At 36.2% G+C, this 23,280-nt stretch overlaps 1 protein-coding gene across 1 annotated transcript in view; it reads left to right on the top strand.

The window, feature by feature from the left end:
* Positions 1-15,103: 15,103 nt before the first annotated feature.
* The window catches only part of STPG2 (sperm tail PG-rich repeat containing 2), a 276,442-nt gene continuing 268,265 nt past the window's right edge, over positions 15,104-23,280 (top strand). The window contains exons 1-3 of the mRNA XM_060098032.1: positions 15,104-15,212; positions 18,049-18,152; positions 22,894-22,968. Coding sequence (XP_059954015.1) covers positions 15,104-15,212; positions 18,049-18,152; positions 22,894-22,968 — 288 coding nt within the window. The remainder of the gene's footprint in view (positions 15,213-18,048; positions 18,153-22,893; positions 22,969-23,280) is intronic.

Raw genomic sequence — 23,280 nt, 5'->3', positions numbered from 1 at the left:
AATAAAGATGCAGATGTAGAGAATGGACTTGAGGACATGGGGAGCGGGGAAGGATGAGCTGGGAAGAAGTAAGAGAGTGGCATGGACGTATATACACTACTAAATGTAAAACAGATAGCTAGTGGGAAGCAGCTGCAATGCATGGGGAGATCAGCTCAGTGCTTTGTGACCACCTAGAGGGGTGGGATAGGGATGGTGGGAGGGAGATGCAAGAGGGAGGGGATATGGGGATATATGTATGCATATAGCTGATTCACTTTGTTATACAGCAGAAACTAACACATTGTAAAGCAATTATACTCCAATAAAGATGTTTGAAAAAAAAAAAAAAAAAGGAGACAGAGTGCCTTAAGATCCCTGAGCCCATAGCTACCTCTGGCCATGGCCCTGCCCACCAGAGAGCCTAGGACCCAGTGTCACCCACGAGTGGGCAGGCATGAGTCCCTGAATCCTTGAACTCCACGAAGCAACCACTAGTCTCTGGACCAGCCTCACCAGATAGCAGGCAGACACCAAATGCAAGAAAATCACAATACCACAGCCTGTGAATCCAGTCTGCCCAAAGCAGCCCAGACCCTGTCCTGGGACCAGCTGGACCTTGGCCCTGCCTTTTAGCAGGCCAACAAAAGCCTTGGGATACCCTGGACCCTGTACCTAACTGTGTCAGGAACCAGGCCCGCCACCTCACCAGCAATCCAACACCAGCTCTGGGACCCCTGGCTCCTGCAAGTAGACTCTAGTACCCAGCTCTGCCTGCCAGTAGGCTGGTACTAACCACAGGAACTAGCTCTATCTACCAGTGGGCAGGAAATGGCCCTGGAGTCTTCTGGACTCTAACTCCACCCATCAGTGAACCAGCATAAATCCCAGGACCCCTGGGGTGGCACAGTCAGCTGCCTCATGACCTGGTTCTACCAACCAGCAGCTGGCAGCCTCCACACAAGGCATGGCCTGATGAACCAGACCTGGGGGCCAACCAAGCCTACCAGATCATCTACACAGTCAACTTGCCATAAAATAAGGACCCAGGCAGCTCTCATAAGTGGAACCCCTAGAACATATAATTTGGGTGATGGGAAGGCAGTGTGCTGCTGGATACATAGCTCATCTCCTACAAAAGGCCACTTCTCCAAGGTTGGGAAATATAAGCAGCCTACGAGATATATAAAAATAAAAATAGTAACTTAGGCAAAATGAGGTGACAGAGGAATATATTCCAGACAAAGGAACAAGATAAAACCCCAGAAGAAGAACTAAGTGAAGTACAGATAGGCAATCTACCCAAGTAGGAGTTCAGGGTACTGATCATAAAGATGACCAAAGAACTTGGGAGAAGAATGGATACACAGAGCGAGAAGTTATAGGTTTTAAACAAAGAGTTAGAAAATATAAAGAACAGCCAAACAGAGATGAAGCATACAATAACTGAAATGAAAACTACACTAGAAGGAATCACAGTAGGCTAAATGATACAGAGGAACAAGTTGGAAGAGAGAGTTGGAAGAGAGAGTAGTGGAAATCACTTCCACTGAACAGAAAAAACAAACAAACAAAAAAGAATGAAAAGAAATGAGAACAGTTTAAGAGACTTTTGGGATAATATCAAGTGTACTAATGTTCACAACATAGGGGTCTCAGAAGGAGAAGTGAGAGAGAAAGGGCCTGAGAATATATTTGAAGACACAACAGCTGAAAACTTCCCTAACCTGGGAAAGGAAACAAACATCCAAGTCCAGGAAGCATAGAGAGTCCCATATGGTATTAATCCAAAGAGGAACACAGCAAGACACACTGTAATTAAAATGGAAAAATTAAAGAGAAAGAGAAAGTAGTAAAAGCAGCAAGGGAAAAGCAACAAATAACATAAAAGGGAACTCCCATAAGGTTATTAGCCGACTTTTCTGCAAAAACTCTGCAGACCAGAAGGGAGCGGCATGACATATTTCAAGTGGTGAAAGGGAAAAACCTACAACCAAGAATACTCTACCCAGTAAGGTTCTCATTCAGATTTGATGGAGAGACCAAAAGCTTTACAGACAAGCAAAAGCTAAAAGAGTTCAGCACCATCAAATCAGCTTTAGAAGAAATGTTAAAGGAAATTCTCTAGGTGAAAAAGAAAAGGCCACAACTAGAAACATGAAAATTATGAAATGAAAAAAGCTCCTCAATAAAGACAAACATACAGTGAAGGTAGGAAATTATCAATACACAAAGCAAGTAGGAAGGTTAACGGACCAAAGCAGTAAAATCATGTATATTCAGAATGATCAGTTAAGGGATACAAAAAACAATGAGATGTAAAATGTGATATCAAAAACAGTAATCATGAGGGGAGGAAAGTACAAATGCAGTGTTGTTAAAATGCGTTTGAAAATAAGAGATCAGCAACTTAAAACAATCACGTATACATACAGATTGCTATATAAAAATCTGATGGTAACTACAAACCAAAAATCTAAAGTAGATACACACACAAAAAAGAAAAAGGAATCCAAACATAACACTAATGACAGTCATCAAATCACAAGAGGACAAAAGAAGAAAGGAACAACAACAATGAAAAACTAACAAAACAACCCCCAAACAACAAAATACCAATAAGAACATACATATCAATAATAATCATAAATGTAAATTGACTAAATGCTTCAGTCAAAAGATAGAGAGTGGGTGAATGGATGCAAAAACAAGACCCTTATATATGTTGCCTTCAAGAGACTCACTTCAGGTCTAAAGACATACACAGACTGAAAGGCAGGGAATAGAAAAAGGTATTCCACAAAAATGGAAATGAAAATAAAGCCAGGGTAGCAATACTTTTATCAGACAAAATAGACTTTGAAACAAAGACTGTTACAAGAGATAAAGAAGAACATTACATAAGGATCAAGGGATCAATCCAGGAAGAAAATATTACAATTGTAAATATATATGTACCCAATATAGGAGCACCTAATACATAAAGCAAATATTAACAGACATAAAGGGAGAAATTGACAGTAACACAATAATAGCAGGGGACTTTAACACCCCACTTACATCAACAGACAGATCATCCAGACAGAAAACCAATAAGGAAACACTGGTCTTAAATGACATATTAGACCAAATGGACTTAATTGATATTTACAGAGCATTCCATCTGAAAGCAACAGAATACACCTTTTTTCAAGTACACATGTAACATTTTCCAGGATAGATCACGTTAGGCCATAAAATAAGTCTTTGAATTTAAGAAAACTGAAATCATATCAAGCATCTTTTCTGACCACAACACTATGAGACTAGAAATCAACTACAAGAAAAAACTGCAAAAAACCACAAACCCGTGGTGGCTAAATGATATGCTGCTAAAAAAACAACCAATGGATCACTGAAGAAATTAAAGAGGAAATAAAAAAAGACCTAGAAACAAATGAAAATGAAAACACAACAACCCAAAATCTATGGGATGCAGCAAAAGCATTTATAAGAGGGAAGTTTATAGTGACACAAGCTTCCCTAGGAAACAAGAAAAATCACAAATAAATAACCTAACCTTAATCTTAAAGCAACTAGAGAAAGAAGAACAAACAAAACCCAAAGTTAGTACAAGGAAATAAAAAATAAAGATCAGAGCAGAAACAAATAAAATAGAAACAGAAAAGCAATAGAAAAGATCAATGAAACTAAGAGTTGGTTCTTTGAAAAGATAAACAAAATTGATAAACCTTTAGCCAGAGTTATCAAGAACAAAAGAGATAGGGCCCAAATCAATAAAATCAGAAATGAAAAAGAAATTACAGAAATACAAAGGATCATAAGAGACTACCATGAACAACTATATACCAATAAAATGGACAAACTAGAAGAAATGGAAAAATTCTTAGAAATGTGCCATCTCCCAAGGTTGAACTAGGAAGAAATAGAAAATATGAATAGACCAATTACAAGTACTGAAATTGAATCTGTGATGTAAAAACTCATAACAAACAAAACTCCAGAACCAGATGACCTCACAAGTGAATTTTATCAAACATTTAGAGAAGAGTTAACACCTATCCTTCTGAAACTATTCCAAAAAATTGCAGAGGAAGGAACACTTCCAAACTCATTCTATGAGGCCAGCAACACCTAGGTACCAAAACCAGACAATCACAAAAAAAAATTACAGGCCAATATCACTGATGAACATAGATGCAAAAATCCTCAACAAAATATTAGCCAACTGAATCCAACAATACGTTATAAGGATCACACACCATGATCAAGTGGGATTTATCCCAGGGATGCTCGGATTTTTCAAAATTCACAAGTCAATCAATCAATGTGATATACCACATTAAGAAATTGAAGAATAAAATATATGATCGTCTCAATAGATGCAGAAAAGCTTTCAACAAAATCCAACATCTGTTTATAATAAAAACTTTCCAGAAAGTGGGCATAGGGGGAACATACCCCAACATGGTAAAGATATTATATGACAAACCCACAGCTAACAACATACTCAATGGTGAAAAGGTGAAAGTATTTCCTCTAAGGTCAGTAAGAAGACAAGGATGCCCATGATGGAAATCCATGAAAAAGTTCATGTTGCAACTAGAGTTGTAAGGCAGTGTGGAGGTAGAGCTTCTCTTCCTTGGGGAGTCCTCTGTCTGTTTTTTGTTAAGGTGTCAACTGACTGGATGAAACCCACTTACATTATGGATAGTAATCTGTACTTTAATTAATTAAATGCTAATCTAAAATATACCTTCACTTCATATTTAGATTAGTGTTTGCCCAAATGTCTAGGTGCTATGGCTTAGCCATGTTGACATATAAAATTAACAGCATCCTTTGTCATTCTTTGTGACCTGCATTATCCTGATACCAAAGCCAGGTAAAAATACCACATGGAAACTGCAAATCAGTATCTCATCTGAGGGACTTTCCTGGTGGTCCAGTGGATAAGACTCCATGCTCCCAATGCAGGGGGCCCAGGTGTGATCCCTGGTCAGGGAACTAGATCCCAAATGCATGCTGCAAATAAGAGTTCGCATGCTGCAACTAAGAGTGTGCATGCCGCAACTAAGAAGTCCACATGCCGCAACTAAGAATCCTGCATGCTGCAACTATGAGCCTGCATGCCACAACTAAAAGATCCCACATGCCACAACTAAAGATCCTGCATGTTGCAATGAGGATCCCGGGTGCCACAACTAAGACCCAGGGCACACAACATAAATTAAAAAAAAATCTTATTTGACTATAACCATAAAACTTCTCAATAAAATACTGGGAAACCTAACCTGAAAGCATATTAGCAGGAACAAGTCAGATTAATTCCAGGAATGCAATGGTGGGTCAACATAAGGAAATTAATCAGTATAATATACACATAAACAGAGTGAAAGTGAACAACCACATGATCATCTCAATTAATACAGAATAACCTCTTGACAAAATCCAGTACATTTTGATGATGACTCAATAAAACAGGAATTGAAAAGGAACTTTTTTAACATTAATGGAAAAAACATTTTTTCATATTCAGGTATGGGGAAGCCATTCTGGCTTATACATTCTTTGTCCTGAACTTTATGGGCTGCCAAACAGACAATATTTGTCAGCTTTAACCATTAAGGAATGTCCACTTTGAAGAGGAGTAATGCCTCCTTTTCTATCATGCCAATGCTAGTATTTTTTCAAATATAAAGTTCCCTTCCCAGATGACAGGGTCATGCTGGATCACTGTGTACCTGCTAAACTGTAACTACATCTCTGTTGAAACCTTAAAGGAATGTGCCCCTGTCATATTTGATGTATGTTCTTTGTTCTGACAAGATATAAAATTGTGCTGAAAACCAAAAGAAAAAAAAAAAAAGAGACAAGGATGCCCAATCTTGCCACTTTCATTCAACACAGTACTGGAAGTCTTAGCCACAGCAATCAGAGAAGAAAGAGAAATGAAAGGAATCCAAATTGCAAAAGAAGAAGTAAAACTGTCACTGTTTGCAGATGACATGATACTATACATAGAATATCCTAAAGATGACACCAGGAAACTGCTAGAGCTCATCAGTGAAGTTGGTAAAATTCATGGATAACAAAACTAATACAAAGAAATCTGTTGCATTTCTATACACTAACAACAAACTATCAGAAAGAGAAACTATGGAAACAATCCCATTTACCACTGCAGCAAAAAGAATAAAATACCTAGGAATAAACCTACCTAAGGAGGCAAAAGATCTGTACTCTGAAAAATATAACACAGTGATGAAAGAAATTGCAGATGACACAAACAGATGGAAAAATATTATCTTCATGAATTGGAAGTATTAATATTGTTAAAGTGACCATACTACCTAAAGCAATCTACAGATTCAATGTAATCCCTATCAAAATACCAATGGCATTTTTCACACAACTAGAACAAATAATTTTAAAATTTGCATGGAAACACAAAAGACCTTGAATAGCCAAAGCAATCTTGAGAAAGAAGAAAAGAGCTGGAGGAATCCACATTCCCTGATTTCAGACTGTACTACAAAGCTACGGTCATCAAAACAACATGGTACTGGCACAAAAACCGACACATAGATCAGTGGAACAGAATAGAGAGCTCAGAAATAAATCCACACACTTACGGTCAATTAGTCTACAACAAAGGAAGCAAGAATATATAATGGAGAAAAGATATTCTCTTCAATGGTGCTGGGAAAACTGGACAGCTACATGTTAAAGAGTGAAATTAGAACATTTTCTAATACCATATACAAAAATAAACTCAAAATGGATGAAAGACCTAAATGTTAGACTGGAAACCATAAAACTCCTAGAGGAAAACATAGGCAGAACACTTTTTGACATAAATCATAGCAATATTTTTTTTAGATCTGTCTCCTAAAGCAAAGGAAATAAATGCAAAAATAAACAAATGGGTCCTAATTAGGCTTAAAAGCTTTTGTACAGCAAAGGAAACCATCAACAAAACGAAAAAACAATGTACTAAATGGGAGAAAATATTTGCAAATTATATGACCAATAAGGGGCTAACATCCAAAATATATAAATAGCTCATACAACTCAACATCAGAAAAAACAACCTTATTAAAAAATGGGCAGAAGACTTGAACAGACATTTTTCCAACGAGAACATGCAGATGGCCAACAGGCACATAAAAGATGCTCAACATCATTAATCATTAGAAAAATGCAAATGAAAACCACAGTAAGATATCACCTCACACCTGTCTGAATGGCCATCATCAAAAAGTCTACAAATAACAAACACTGGTGAGGATGTGGAGAAAAGGGAACCCTCGTACACTGTTGGTGGGAATGTGAATTGCTACAGCCACTATGGAGAACAGTATGGAAATTTCTCAAACAACTAAAAATAGAAGTACCATATGACCCAGCAATCCCACTCCTGGGTGTACAACTGAAAGAAAGGAAAATGCTAATTTGAAAAGATATATGTACCCCAATGTTCATAGCAGCATTATTTAAAATTGTCAAGATATGGAAGCAACCTAAGTGTCCTTCAACAGATGAATAGATAAAGAAGAGGTGGCATATACATATATATATATTTATTTATTTTGTACGTATATATAATGAAAATTTGCCATTTGCAGCCACATGGATGGACCTGGAGGTTATTTTGCTAAGTGAAATAAGTCAGACAGAGAAGAGAAAGACAAATACTGTGTGATATCACTTATATGTGGAATCTAAAAAATACAACTAGTGTATCTAAGAAAAAACAAACAGACTTACCAACATAGAGAACAAATTAGTGGTTACCAGTGGAGAAAGGGAAGCGGGAAGGGACAAGATAGGGGTAGGGGATTAAGAGGATTAAGAGGTATTATGTATAAAATAAATATGCTTCAAAGATATACTATATAACACAGGGAATATAGTCAATATTTTATAATAACTATAAATGGAGTATAACTTTTAAAAATTGTGAATCACTATATTGTAAACCTGTAACTGTTATAATATTGTACATATATAACTGTATATATCTCAATAAATTTTTTTAAAAAGTAAAGAAAGAAAAAAAATCTCTCCTCCCATTTTCCCTACTGCAGTATTCATAGAGCCAAAACCTTCACATGTACCTGGCTGTCCAGAAGCCTCAGGAACTGTTTTACTAGGAGGGCATAAATATATTAAAGTTGTTAGTGGAGGGGAGAGAAGCCACATTTATATTACTATATCCCCAGATTCCCGGTGTTGGACTCATTCAATTAATTAATTTCAATTAATTTTTTAAAACAACATTATTTCACTGGACTTCCTGGATATTTAATTTAATAAACATTTATTGTATCCTCTTACACTTGTAAGAATCATGATAGTATGATAGGGTAAATGGATATGATTAACTGTTTCTTTATCCAATATTTTTTGCATGTTTCTTTTTCCCATATCCATTCTAATTGGTGTGTAGTGTGTGATGAAAAATTTTATGTGTCAACTTGACTGGCCTAAGGGATGCCCAGATAGCTGGTAAAACAGTATTTCTGGGTGTGTCTGTGGATGTGTTTCTAGAAGACATTAGCATTTGACTGAGTAAACAAGATCTGCCCTCACCAATCCAATCCCCTGGGGGCCGAAATGGAACACAAAGGGAAAGGGAGGGTAAATTATCTCTCTTTTCTTGAGCTGGGATGTCCATCCTTTCCTGCCTTTGGACATCAGAGCTCCTGGTTCTTGGGCCTTCGAACTCTAGGACTTTTACCAGTGCCCTCAGATTCTCAGGCTTTTGACCTTGGACTGGGAGTTATACCACTGACACCCCTGGTTCTCAGGCTTTTGGACTGAGACTGAACTATATCACCAGATTTCCTGGTTCTCCAGCTTACGGACAGTAGATTGTGGAACTTCTCAGCCTCGATTACCATGTGAGCCAATTCCCGTAATAAATCTCCTTGTATATATCTCTATTTGTCCTACTGGTTCAATTTCTGTAAAGAACCCTGACTAATACAAGTGGTATCTTATTGTTGTTTTAATTTGCATTTCCCAGATGACATGCTTATTTAACATCTGTATATCTTCCTTGGTGAGGTGTTCAGGTCTTTTGCCCATCTTTAAATTGGGTTGTTTGTTTTTTTATTGTTGCATTTTAAGAGTTCTTTGGATATTTTGGATAACAGTTCTTTATCAGATATGTCATTTGCAAATATTTTCTCCTAGTTTGTGGCTTATCTTCTAATTCTCTTGATCCAATATGTTTTTACTTAGACATATGACTTCATATATATCTTCACATTAATAATTGGTGCTTATTAGCATAGACATACTTAATAGTTTCCAACAAGTAGAAAATTCTGTGATGCTTGTTATTACCGCTGAAAAGCTGGCTCCCTTAATCCCGAAACTTTTCCTTTTGATCTCTTTGTCTTTGTCTATCTGACAGAACAATACTTTTTTAAAAAAGCTAACAGAAAACTGTCAGCAAATGTGGACAATTATGAAAACATTTGGAAGATGAATTAATTACTGTAAGCACGGTTCATTCTTTTTCTGAAAGAGTAGCTACTACTCTGTTGTTCTATAACATTTTCAAGAATTGGTTACTTTTCATCAAATTTAAAGTACTCAGCTGATATCAGAAGCAATAGTGTTTGGCTGGTGTTTCATTTTATATCTTACTATCCTTTTAAACATTAATTCAGCAAACATTTAAAATGTACTCTTTAAAGTGTGCTATGCTAAATGCTGTGACGAATTAAGCTCTCAAGAGCTTAGCATTCATAGATAACAACTGAAGAGAGGGCATTTCCAGGCAGAGATAAATTCTTGAACAAAAGCACAGAGATGGAAAGGGCAAGGTGACCAATATGTAACTTGTGTGAATGGGTAGTAGTGGAAGATATAAGAATTGAAAGGTATATTGGGTTGTTTGAAACACCCAATGCCAAACTTATTCAGTAAGCAATAGGAGACTCCTGAGCAGGAGAGTGGCATTCTCAAAATCATACTTAGAAGATTAACCCAACTAAACTATGTGGGATAAACTGTTAATAGAGAGACTGGAAAAGGAATTCCAGTTGAGATATTACAATAGACCAAATCAACAAAATTACAGGGGTGAGATGGGGTGAGAGGGTGGATTGCAGAAAGATCACAGAGGTGGAAACAACAGAACTTGGATGTGGGAGCACAAGTAGAAGTAGTCTAAGATGTTTCAAGCCTAATGTATGAGAGGATGTTGCTCTTCTGAACAGAAACAGGAGATTAGGAAGATGATCAGGCTTTCCAGAGAAAATGAATTAAGGTTTGGGAATATTTAATTTGAAATGTTGGTGGTTCACTTATATTTAAGTGTGAAGCAGACACTTGGAAATGCATGAAGCTCAAAGAGGATATAGGATTTATGAGAATGAAAAAAATTACCAAGGGAGAAAGAGAGAAGAGGATGGGAGAAAAAAGAAAAATGTGAGACAAAAATAGAGAAGACAGTAGGTGCTGTCAAAAGAAAGTATAATGAGAATCTGGAGGGTAGGGTACCTTGGACACCAAGGGAGGGGAAAGTTTTTCAACAGGATGATTGTGGATGAAACTGAGAGGTGTTCTTCTTTACAATGATTCCCTTCTCTTCAGTAACAGAAACTGGTACCTAGAAAGGGGCTATATTGCCTAGTCTCCTTTATAGCTAGAAGTGCCTGTTTACATAGTTTGGGCCAATGAAATGCAATCATACATTTTCTGTGTTACATCCAGGAAGTCTCCTTGAAAAGGAGGGGGGCATACTTTTATTTTCCCTTCTTGCTCCTAATAATGGCTGGAGCTCCAGCAGATAATTTTTGGATCATGAAGAGATCTCAAGAATGGGAACTGCACATCAAGATATGGAGCAGCACAATACAGCATCCTAGTTTCCGGCCATCAGGGAGCCACCACATCACCTCTGAAAGATTACTTCTAGATTTTCCTTTTTAGAAATAAATAAACATGTAGCCACACTCAAATAAGAAATGATTAAAAAAATATTGATTATTTGGTGTGGGAGTAGAGTCCAGTTGGGGGCATTTTCCAAATAATGGCTATGAAAACAGGTTCTAGAGTCAAACTGACTAGCATTAAATTCAGCTCCATCATTCATTAACTATGTGGCATTGAATAAGAAACTTAACGGCTCTAAGCCTAATCATATTAATAGAGTAGACATATTAATAGAGCCTACTTCATGGGTTATGTGAGAAATGATTTAGATTATTGATGTAAAGTGCTTCACACAGTGCTAGCACATAGTAGGTGCTCAACGAATGTCAGTGAAAAAACCTCAGGTGGTCATTGGGTAATATGGTATAATTTTAAAAATACATTTCATGAAATGAAAATCAAAACTACAATGAGGTACCACCTCACACCAGTCAGAATGGCTATCATTAAAATGTCTACATATAACAAATGCTGGAGAAGGTATGGAGAAAAGGGAACCTTCCTACACTGTTGGTGGGAATGTAAGTTGGTGCAGCCACTATGGAAAACAGTATGGAGGTTCCTCAGAAAACTAAAAATAGAATTATCATATGATCCAGCAATCTCACTCCTGAGCATATATATATAGACAAAACTATAATTCAAAAAGACACATGCACCCCAATGTTCACAGCAGCACTATTCACAGTAGCCAAGATGTGGAAACAACCTAAATGTCCATTGAGATGAATGGATAAAGAAGATGTGGTACATATATACAATGGACTACTACTCAGCCATAAAAAATAACAAAATAATGCCATGTGCAGCAACATGGATGCAACTGGAGCTTACCATACTAAGTGAAGTAAGTCAGAAAGAGAAAGACATATGATGTCACTTATATGTGGAATCTAAAATACAGCACAAAGGAACCTATCTACGAAACAGGAGCAGACTCAGAGACATAGAGAACAGACCTGTGGTTGCCAAGAGCAGGGGATTAGGGGAGGGATGGACTGGGAGTTTGGGGCTAGTAGATGCAAACTATTACATATAGAATGGATAAACAACAAGGTCCTATTGTATATCCTGAGATGAACCATAATGGAAAAAAATATAAAAAAGAATGTATATATGTGTATAACTGAGTCACTTTGCTGTAGAGCAGAAATTAACACAACATTGTAAATCAAGTATACTTCAAGAAAAAATAAATTAAAAAACACATTTCATGAAATTTCATGATTTCAGAATATCAAATCTGCAGTTTAAAGAAACATAAATTTATATTAAACAAAGTACTGAACATAAAATATACTTTTTAAGATTCAAATCATATAAATGAAAAATTTTACCATTTTAACTTGAGTGCATATCACTTTACAATGTGACCTCTAATAACACTGACAAAGTATATTCATTTGATTTTGATACATGCCAAATGCTTTATTACCATTGCTTGATTTTTTTTTTTTTTACAAAAAGCAAAACAATGGAAAACCAGTAAGTCATAATGGGTTGAAGAAATTAGTTTCAAAAACAATTCGGTTTTATAATATTTATAAGGTATTTAATGCTACTTAAAGCAAATTCGCACCCCCAAGCTTTATTTTTAAAGTTTATTCTTGTGGGAGCCAGCATAGAGAAATGGAAAGAACCCAAATTTTGCAGTCAAATAAACCTGAGTTCAAACACAGTTTCCATCTCTTACTAATACTATAGAAATGGTTGTATAGTGTGGTTGATTAGCATTAAAACTATTTTGCAGGAACTGAGAAATGCTGAACCAAATTCTTTATTTTGTATTCATAAATAATTATAATTCTGTGTTAACATTTTAATTTTTTTAGCAGTACACTCATTCTAAACTATTTAAGAAATATTTACCACACTGAGAGATAATTAAAAAGGTTGCTGTTCTCATTTAAAAATATTTTCCCATTCTTAAATACTGTGTACCATTCTGGTTACTGAACCGTAAGAGGGAAATAATAGCTGGGAAAGGTAGACAGAAGGACAGCCGCAGTAATTCAAGGAAATAGAGGAAGGATTTTCACACCAAAAACTTTTCAAAGAAAAGTCTTTTGCAAGGAACACAGAATTCTTAGAGACGAAGTGTTACAAAATCAAAGAATGTAGAGGTTGTACCTCAGTGGTGTGATATTTAGATGGGATCTGGCCACAAGGCCCAGAAATGCTAGAGTCCTGCCATTGATCAGCTACCCCTCTCTGTGAGCTTGTTGAGGAAAGGAAACGGACTGAGGAGGCAGGCAACATAAAGAAATTCTACATTTCTAGGTGGTACCTAGGTCTTAAGGCTACAAACTCCCCTTTAGAGATCTGCAAATAAACTAGGATACACCTATGAAGAGCTCCTTTTGTCTAAGTTAGGGTAGGTCCAGTGGACAAAAATCAGATCAGACAGAAAGCATATAAAGCCTGCTTTACCACTTCCATTTCCAGGCTCAAAGCCAACTCTACCCCTGGAAAGAGTAATCTAGACTGTTGCAGATGTGAAAAGCCAGAAGGAGGATGTGAGAGTCTTCACCAGTGCCTACAGCAAAATGGCTGGCATCTGAATTTGCTTTTTGGGGTCCCCATATAGTTGAGTATCTAGTTTCTTAGTAGGAAGAGGAGGTATCCAAAGTACTGTAATATTTTTCTTATCATTTTATTCATCTCTCTTGTCATCTCTTGTTATGGATTACACACGTCTCTTTTTCCATTAGATATAGAACCCTTGAGGATGAAGACTTTCTTATATCTTTGTATCCCCATAACTCAGCAGGATACTGAACCTACGGCATATGCCAGTAAACGTTTTTTAAGTGACTAAATGAGTATTCAGGAAGCTACTGAGTAGGGAAAAAGGTACTACAGATACATTCTTGAGAGGCAGATAAGGCTTGTATGGAGAGCATTCTAACATATATGGAACAATTAAGCCGCAATAAATGACCCACAGAATTGGGTACTGAACCATGTCCTCCAGAGTATAAATAAGTACAAATTTATAGTAGGAACACATTAAAGTACTGTAGCTCATTTGGGGGTAAGGCATGGTCAAGATAGGATAGGATTTGTTGAAGCCTTTAGAATGGTTAGAATCTGGTTGGAATCCTTGCTGGGAAAAAACAAAAAAATCCTGAGACAACTTTTAGGTGGATTCTGACATAGACTCCTTAAGGCCTTTGCAGAAGCCTGGTTTCTTTCGCCTAAGGTTAAGAGACTCCTTGGTTTAGTGGGGTGGACTGGGCTTTCTCAAGGTCTTTGCTCTACTTATACACAATGTAATAAATCAATGCTGCCGCTGTCTGGTATCTGACAACAGGAGCAGCTTTCAGTTACCTGCATTTGCATTGCTTCGGTTGGTGAGTTTTTCGTCTCCTTCCCCCGGTTCTCTGTTTCTTGTCACCACCACCTTCTGGATTTCTCTTAGCACCCTTTGGACTATCTATGGGATAAAGGCAGAGTGCTTTCCCCCTGAGGTGCGAGTATAGTTGTGGTAGGAGTTGGGGATGAGGTCGCGGAAGCGTTTCCCTTTGCACTAAGGCTTTTCTTTCACAGTAGTTGCTAGTCTCTTCCCAGCCGCCCTAACTGACTTAAAGGGGAAATGGACCACGGTCAAATTACCCCTAACGCCTTCCAATGCGTTTTCTAGAGCTTTTCTGAATCGCGATGCAATGCAATAAAGCGAGCAGCGGGCCTCGGCCCCGCCTTCTGCTGGAGGACGCCAAGAGCGCGGGGCGGAGCGAGTGGGGAAGGCTTGCGGCTCGGTGCGCATGCTCCCAGGGCTCGGCCAGGGAAAAGCGCTTGCACCTCTCGCCCAGAGACTTACAGGTGGAAAGAAAAGGGCGGAGCCAGCTCCGGAAGCAGAGGGGCGGGCGCCTACTATTTAATCTCCTTCCTTGGAGGAGCACTTCCGCTCTCGGCTGGTGAACGGATGAACTTGTGGGATGTCTTTTCTGTGCTCATACTCCTTTTCAGTTTTCCACGCGGCTAGAAATCGACCTGGGAGTATTGTGACCCCCAGTGAGCGGGTGGGGCGATAGCCCCTGCGCTAGCACCTTCATTTACAGTTCTTCCCTGGCCTCCTGAAATTGTTGACGGCTTCTTTTTGCTCCACATCTCTTCTAGCCTCCCTGTTTTTAATCCCTTTGCAGCTGCCCACCCTTCCCCCAACGCCATTATGTATGCTCGGGCTCCCCGTGTGCTTAGATTGGCTGAAGGTGGCAACATTGAGGATCCTGTGGGTCCTGGATCCTACCAGGTACCTTTCCTGAAGCAGCAGGCAACAGGTAAGGTGTAGAGAAAGGCAAGCCTTCTGTAACAGGCTCCTCACGTTCAGCCTGCTCCGCTTCTGTGTGACTGAGTTAAACACTATAGTACCACTTCATAAGTATAAACATGAAGTAGGCAGGGAAAATACTATCCTTATTTTACAGATAATAACTGGTAAAATAATTTGTCGCATTTCACAAGGCCAGTAAGCGTATGGCGAAGACTTTTGATTTTATAGTAGTTGTCCACATCATATTTTAAATGGTGCAGATTAGATCTAGGATTTTTATTTCCTGGCCCCGTTGACTATGTGAGTCTCCAAATCTCCTGTGTACTTCTTACCGCTTTCTGTCTCTTTTCTTTGTAATCCTGCCTGCCTCACACACCTTTCCTACCTAACCAGAGAAACATTAATTTACTGAGATATAACTTTATATTTCTGTTTTGGAATACCTTTTAAAGATAGTCCCATGTATTTTTTCAGGTAGATGCTTCCTATCTTACCATACCGATCTTTTTCAATATACTTAACGAGAGAGCCTGTTTATCCCACATTCTGTAAAGAAAAGCTGTACTCTTTGAGAGGTGGGGTGGGAATGGATAATTTAACTAATTATTTGCTCTCATTTGTTAGCAATTAGTGGCTAGGGGGTGACTTTTAATAAATACTTCTAGTTTGCTTTCTGCTTTTTCTAATCTGATGATTTTTGTGGGGCTTAATACCATCCAAATTACACCTTTTCCCTTGTTAGCCTGCATTTCCCCTATTGTCACACTATTCCTGTATTTTTAAACAAATGCCAAGAGCCACTATTCTGTTAACATGTTTGATGAGATTAGGGTATTAGGTTGATTTAAGTTTCTTTGGAGTACAAATTTGTCATTTGTCATTGTTTTAATCTTGAATTTTACTGCTTTTCAGCTTCTGCTATTGATATCAGTGTTCTTGGCGCTTATTATGTGTCTTTATTTAATGCAGCTGAGTCCTTATAAGCATTAACTCCCTACCAATTTATTAGCCACCGACGACCACCGAAAATGCTTACATTTAGGATACTTTTCAATCCTTATTTTATTTTGACACAACTGACCATTGTCTTTTTAGAGATATTTCTTCCCTTGGTGTCTGTAACATCATTTTTTCCTGGTTCTTTTTCCAACTATTGTCTTGGAACAGTGCCTGATACATGGTTGGGACCTAGTAAACATTTGTTAACTGCTGAATCAGGTATCATTTTTCCCCTCTTCAACCAACCCTCCATAGTCTTCTTTAAAGGTTTTTATTTTTCTAAATACCTTTTAAACGTTTATATACTGTACTTCCCATGCTTTGCTTGTTGCTTTTCTCATGTTTACTTTTTCATTCAAATCCATAGCTTCAACTGCTATCTATATTCTGATTCTCATGACTCCTTAACAGTCTTTAGAGATACAGGTGATTCATATCTCTAAATGAGCTTTCTCCTGATCATCAGGCCTTTGCATTGCCAATTACTTTTTTTGGACAAACATCTCTACCTGGGTGGTCTCTGGCATCTGAAATTCCAGGTGTCTGAACCTATCATGTTCCCAACCATCACAGACCCCTTTTAAAAAAAATGCCCTGTCAATTGCTTTTAAACTTTTAGCTTTGGAATTATTTTAGACTCTTTTTTTCCTCTGACTGATCACTCCCATTGATCATTAGAACCTATTGATTTTCTCTTCTCATTCTCTCTCAGACTGGTTCCCTTTCTTCATTTAACTGCCCTTGACTTAGCTTGGGATTTGTTATTTTTATTCTGAAATAAACCAATAAAATATTACTGGTTTCTCTGTTTCAGTCTCTAACAACTTCTGTCTTACGGCTAATGTAACCTTCCTAAGATATAATTATGTTATTTGTTTAAAAAATTCCTTTTAACACTAAGGTTAAAATCTGAACTCCTTTGAGCCTCGGGTAAAGTGAAGTTGTTCTTTGACTCCACTCTGTCTCAGGTTTTTCTTCTTTGACTCCTAATGACTCAAAGCACTTTGATACTATATTGTAATTATCTGTTAACTTATCTGGCTGCCACATTAAAATGTGAGATTATTGAGGGCAGTAACCAAGATCTCGACTGTGTTAGTCTCAGTTTTTAGCTCAATACCTTAACACGTATGTAAAATAAATAAACAGTAATTCTTGAAAGAAAGTTTAAAAAAATCTAATGAGTTACACATAGCAGAATTAAAAACTCATAATCTGACTTGTGTGAAGTTTGCTTAGAGATCAGTAACTGGGGTTTGCAAGGACCTTCTTTTACTGTTTTATAGAATTGTGCCTTGTTGACCTATGAAGGAAACTAGGAAATTCCATATTTGGGAACTTTGAGCAGCTGCATCCTATAGAACCCTGTTTTAGTAATACTCAGCACTGACCTGCTGATAATAATAATCAGTAGAGGTTACAGGTGTTTCTTTAGTCATTTGTCTACAGGATTCCCTGGCAAGATAATTTAAAAGTAGCTGTTACCTCTTTCCTAGGTACATTCTGCTCTACACCTCTTTGAGATCAGTAACACTGGACTATACAGAAGTATACACACCTATTTAAGGGTCAGGGAAATTTTGTGGAGTGTGATGTAGGAAAAGCGATGTTGGGACTTTATGTAATTTACTTGTTACCTTGAATTACACAAGAGGAGAAGATCTTAGTCTTAGAACTTCAAAAGAAAGGTGCAGATATCTTTATTCTCAACCTTTCTCTTCTAATTATCATTTTCCTCTTACTATAGGCTGCTTGGTCAGTCCTCCAGTGTATTGTCTTCATATTTTCCTCAGAAAATTCTTTCCACATTAATTTTCAAACTTCATTCCTTGACTTTTGTCCAGTTGATCAGGGATTTCCACCCAGGATTTGCAGCCCGGAAGGAATAGGACTCAGCTGCTCTGATTTCATGAGTGGGAGAGATAATGGATATTCTGATTCCAGATTAGTGAGAGCTGCTCCTGATTTTCTTGCAAATTATCTGAGAAGCAAGCAAATCTTATCTCATTAAAGCAAATCTTTCCCATAAACGACCAGCCTAGTAAAATATGATAAAAACATAGTCCTTTTAATAATGTGACTGCTCCTGGCATTATTGTGCTAAGGAGTATTTCATTGCTTTTTGAGCTTGATTTACATAACAAATGGTACCCCATATTAGCATATATTAGTTATCTGTACTGGTTCTATATTAGTTATCTAGGCTGGGTGACAGTGGTTCTTAATATATTCTTTGCTAAATTTCTTCTTTGATGGGAAAGCAGTTTTATCTGCCACAGAAGCATGAGCTGTCCATGGTCTTGTACTCCTGCCTATGTGCTTATGCCGGCAATAATGGTTTTATCTTATTAGCCATTCAGAATTTAGGGAGACCATTTCAGGGAATTCTATCTTTATTTAAGTTTAAATAAAAATATGTATGTGATTGCTATATAAATGTTGATGTCCCTGAAGATGAGTATAGGTTTCAAAGATCTAGCTATTGCTTTTATGTGAAGAGTGCCCTGCTTGCTTTGTACTGTAGTTGTGGCTGCAGAACTTGTCCTTTATCCCACGCCACCCACCTTCTTTCTCAAAAAATAGACTGACTTTTATTGCTCCATGCCAGTCTGATTTATCTTCTGCTGTTGGTGCCACAAACTTAATATATCTCAAATTGAACTTACTTCGTTCTTCTCGAATCTTATCTTCTCCTATATTCTTCATTTCTTCTTTCTACCTGACAGTTTGATTTATCATTTATTGTTGGAACTTAACATGTCAGTATAGTCATATGTCCCAAATCAAACTTTTAATTTTTCACTCCACCAACCCTAATGTGCCAGAATCGTCTTCTCCTATATTTTGTATCTTAATTATTAGCAGCACTGTTTGTAATGTAATTGTTTGTTTATTTGTTTGGCTTCCCCACTATTTGAGGCGAGGGTTTTAGCTTATTCATTATTGTACCCTAACTGCCTCTCTCTGACACGTAATAAAGCATTCAGTATTGCTGAATGAATGACTAAAGGTGTAGTTTAGAATATCACCTATTAATTCTATATTTATTGTTTAATATGCACGACAGCATGACAGGGAGACCAACCATCCTGGTTTATCTGGGAATGTCCTGATTTTAGCACTACAAGTCCTGTGTCCTGGGCAAACTAAGACAGTTTGTCACCCTAACTGTACACAGTAGGCATATAGTTATGAATACAACAGAAAAGTCCCTTCTCTTATGGAGCTTATTAGTATAAACATTTAAATTTTCTTGCGGTTTTACTTGAGCTCAATATTTCATACAAACTTTTAATCTATTGATGAAAGATTCTTTTGTGATTAATATTGGGAAACTTCAATGAAGATTTTATGAGTACTGGCTTTCTTGAAAACATGGGGCTATTGTGTAGGGTTTTTTTCCCCCATTTTTATATGAATTTCAGTATTTTGCAATTCATTTTATGTTTCTTTAAATAGATTCAGTTAGAATCTCTGCCATGTTCTGATGACAGCTGCCTCAGAACTAGCCTGAGCTTAGCTTTCTTAGTTTTCATATCTATCTCACATTACCTAAATGAACATAAATTTTAAAAAATATACCTTTAATTGTGAGATGAAATACTGATGCAGAAAACTGCATAAAATTTAAATAACTTAAAAAGTGAATACTCAAGTAAAGAAATATAACATTGCAAAATTTTATTTTCCAATCATAACCCTTTCCCTCTTCCCTACAGGTAAGCACTATTCTAATTTTTATGGCAATTAATTCCTTGCTTTTCTTTATGGATTATTAAATCATATTGATGAAATGACCCCTTTAACATAATGAAATGTCTCTCTTATTCCTGGTATTCTTTGTTCTAAAATCTGCTTTGTCTGATTTTAATTCAGTCACTCCAGCTTTTTTTGATACATGGATGCGTGGTATATCTTCTTTCATCCCTTTATTTTTAACCTCTGTGTCTTTATGTTTTAAGAGGGTTTCCTATAGACACCATAAAGTTGGGTCTTGCTTTTGTATCTAATCTGACAATCTCTTTTAGTTGGGGCATTTAGAACTTTTCCATTTAATTTCACTATCAATATTGTTGTGTTTAAATTTACTCTCTTGCTATTTGTTATGTATTTATCTCATCTGTTCTTTGTTTCTCTTCTTCTTTTGCTAACACAGTTGAAAGATTTGAGTTTTTAAAAAAATGGTTCTGTTTTTATCTCCACTATTGGTTTACTAGCTGTACCTCTTTCTTTTATTACTTAGTGGTTGCTCTAGGGTTTACAATATACATCTCTAACTTACCACAATCTACCTTCAAATAATATTGTACCACTTCATGTATAGTATATGAGCCATACAACAGTGTGCTTCTATTTTCCCCATCTCATTCTTTGTGCTATTGTGGCCATATATTTTATTTCTACATATGCTGTAATGCCACAATAAATTGAAATTATTTTTGCTTAAAACAGTCAATTTTTTTAAAGTGATTAAGAATTGAGAAAAAATGTCTTTTATTAACCCACATAAAATTAGTTGTTAATCCCATTCAGTATACTTTTCATTTCAGAAGTTTGATTTGGGTCTTTTTTATATCTTTATCTCCTCATCATGTTCATCTTTCTTCTACCTTATTGAACATATGAAGAATATTTATAATAGATACTTTAATGTTTTTTGGGCTAATTCCATCTTCTCATTCCTAAATGTGTTTCTTTTCATTGACTTTTCTCCAGTTTATAGGACATATTTTCCTGCTGCTTGGTAGAACACTCTCTGGTTGTTTTCACTATTCACTTTATATAATCTATAGCTTGGTTTCTGTGTACTTATATGTGTGTTTTGATTGAAATCTGTATCTTGTTCTTTGGTTGTTTACCCCGATTTGGAACATTTCAACTGCTGTCCTGGGTTTCTTGAAACTTGGCTTCCTTTTAAGGACTTCTGTTATGGTCCTTGTGTTGTTTTGTTTGTTTGTTTTTGCTTTGGGATAGCAAATTCAAACCATCGGTCACTAAATTAACACCCAGAGTTTTAACATCATTCATGAAGCTTTTTCTAATCACCTCAGTGTGGTTGAGAACGTCTCCTCTTTTTGACCCTCTGGGCATTTTTTAGCACTTCAGATATTTTTCCATGTTTAAAATTATTTTAGTACTTTTCTTAATGCTTCAGTAGGTTGTTGCTTTTTAAGGGTAAGGTCTGTATTTGACTCACCTCTTTTGTGCTTTAATACCGAACACAAATAAATAACTTTTGATTTCAGTTGCGTTTTAATACATGAAGGCCTCAAAAGAAACATTATTTCTGGTTTTAAAAATATATTATTAGTCCAGATTAGCAAGCTTTTAAACTGTACTAATTATCACCATAAATCTTCATAGTGTACATTGTCCTTAGTTGTACAAGATTCTCACAAGTTTTGAGTCCTCAGTTTCATTCTTTTATTACCTGTTGAATATAGCTGCTCTATTTTCTCTCATTTTTTCTTTAGTATCTATGTTGATTAAACTATGCTCATTTTCTTGCTATATTTCTTGAAAATTTTTATCAGTCTTTCAGCAGACTAAATCTGTCTACTAAGTTTACTTACTGAGTACGTCTCTGCTTGTGTCTTGGATTTATAAACCTTTGTTTGGGGTCAGGCAATCAAGAAATATTTACTGAGTGCCAACTATGTACCAAAGTGGGGAAACATATTAATTACTTGCTGTAAGCTCACTTTAAATTATTTCTGTCTAGGCTCTGCCTACAAATTCATATATGCTATTCTCTATAATTAATATGTTTTTCCAATATATAAAACTGTGATCTTCTGAGGATGAAAATACTTTATCAGTTAAATAGAACTTCCATTTTCATCTCAACCAAATATGCTTAGAAGAAAAGAGACTTGTTTTATTTTCTTTAGATATTTTTTTCTGGTGTAGATAGTTTTTGCAGGGAATTAGGGATATCACAAACTGGATGTTGGAGAAGCATTCGCTAAGGTTGGGGCTACATTTTGGAAAGTCTTGACATCATGTAAATAATTTTTTAAAGTAGTGAATGGAGGCGAGGCCATTCAATACTTTCCTGTTTTAATTTAGTAACCAGTCTCATAAATATCACTGAAACTACTTAATAGTTGTCTCTAATGATAAAAAAAGTGAAATTCTGCCAGTGATAGTATGTTTATGACAAAATTATGTATTGGGCATGTGTGCAGTCAACTCTAGCATTTATTTATTTATTTAAAACCTACAGAGGATCAATATATTCTTTTTTTTTGATAGAAGTTGCAGACTCTATTTATTTTTATTTTTTAATGAATATATGAGCTTCCCTTCATTTTTTCCTTGTTGGTTATCTATTTTAAATATATCTATTATAAATATATTCTTAATAAGTAATTTTTCATATTACTAAATTATTTAAATGCCAGTATTTTATTTGATGTATTTTATACTGGTATTTCTAATATATGTTACTCCTTTCTGTTTTTACTTAAATTATAAAATGTTTTCCATTAAAGGAAATTTTGAAAAAAGATAAGCACCTTAAAACTTCTGACTCTAACATTGATAATTCTGTTAATTTTTGCATAGCTCTTTTCAGTATCAAATCATATATGTATATGATTTTATACACTTACATATACTTTTACATAACTTACATAGCTATAGTAATAAATTCAATTTTATATTTTATATTTTAAATTTCCATTTAGCATCTTATCAGACATTTTCCTTGCTACATGGTCTGCAAAATTAGGGTATTTATACAGGGCACCGGTAAGATGAAGGTAAGTCAGGAGCTGGAAAGGAATGAAGCCAGAAAATGTTACAGGAAGTATAAAGTTCGTTTTTACCTGACAGATACTATGATAGCATAGCACAAGTAACCACTTTGAACTGCTGATTGTTGATGTGACTGTAAGAATGAATGCCTGTTTTTGGAATCACTAATGCTTGCTATACTAAGCAAGATAAATAACTGAGCCAGGTGAGAGATTCCTTATCTCTAAAAGTGGCTTTAACAGTAGTTTAGTTTATATTATGGTTTATGTTACTATTTAATAGTAGTTTGGTTAAATCTTGGTTTATATTATGAGGTA

This window comes from Mesoplodon densirostris, chromosome 1, assembly GCF_025265405.1.
Source record: "Mesoplodon densirostris isolate mMesDen1 chromosome 1, mMesDen1 primary haplotype, whole genome shotgun sequence".
Taxonomy (NCBI): Eukaryota; Metazoa; Chordata; class Mammalia; order Artiodactyla; family Ziphiidae; genus Mesoplodon; species Mesoplodon densirostris.
The sequence above is the reverse complement of the archived record's forward strand: the minus strand, read 5'-3'. Positions and strand labels throughout refer to the sequence as shown.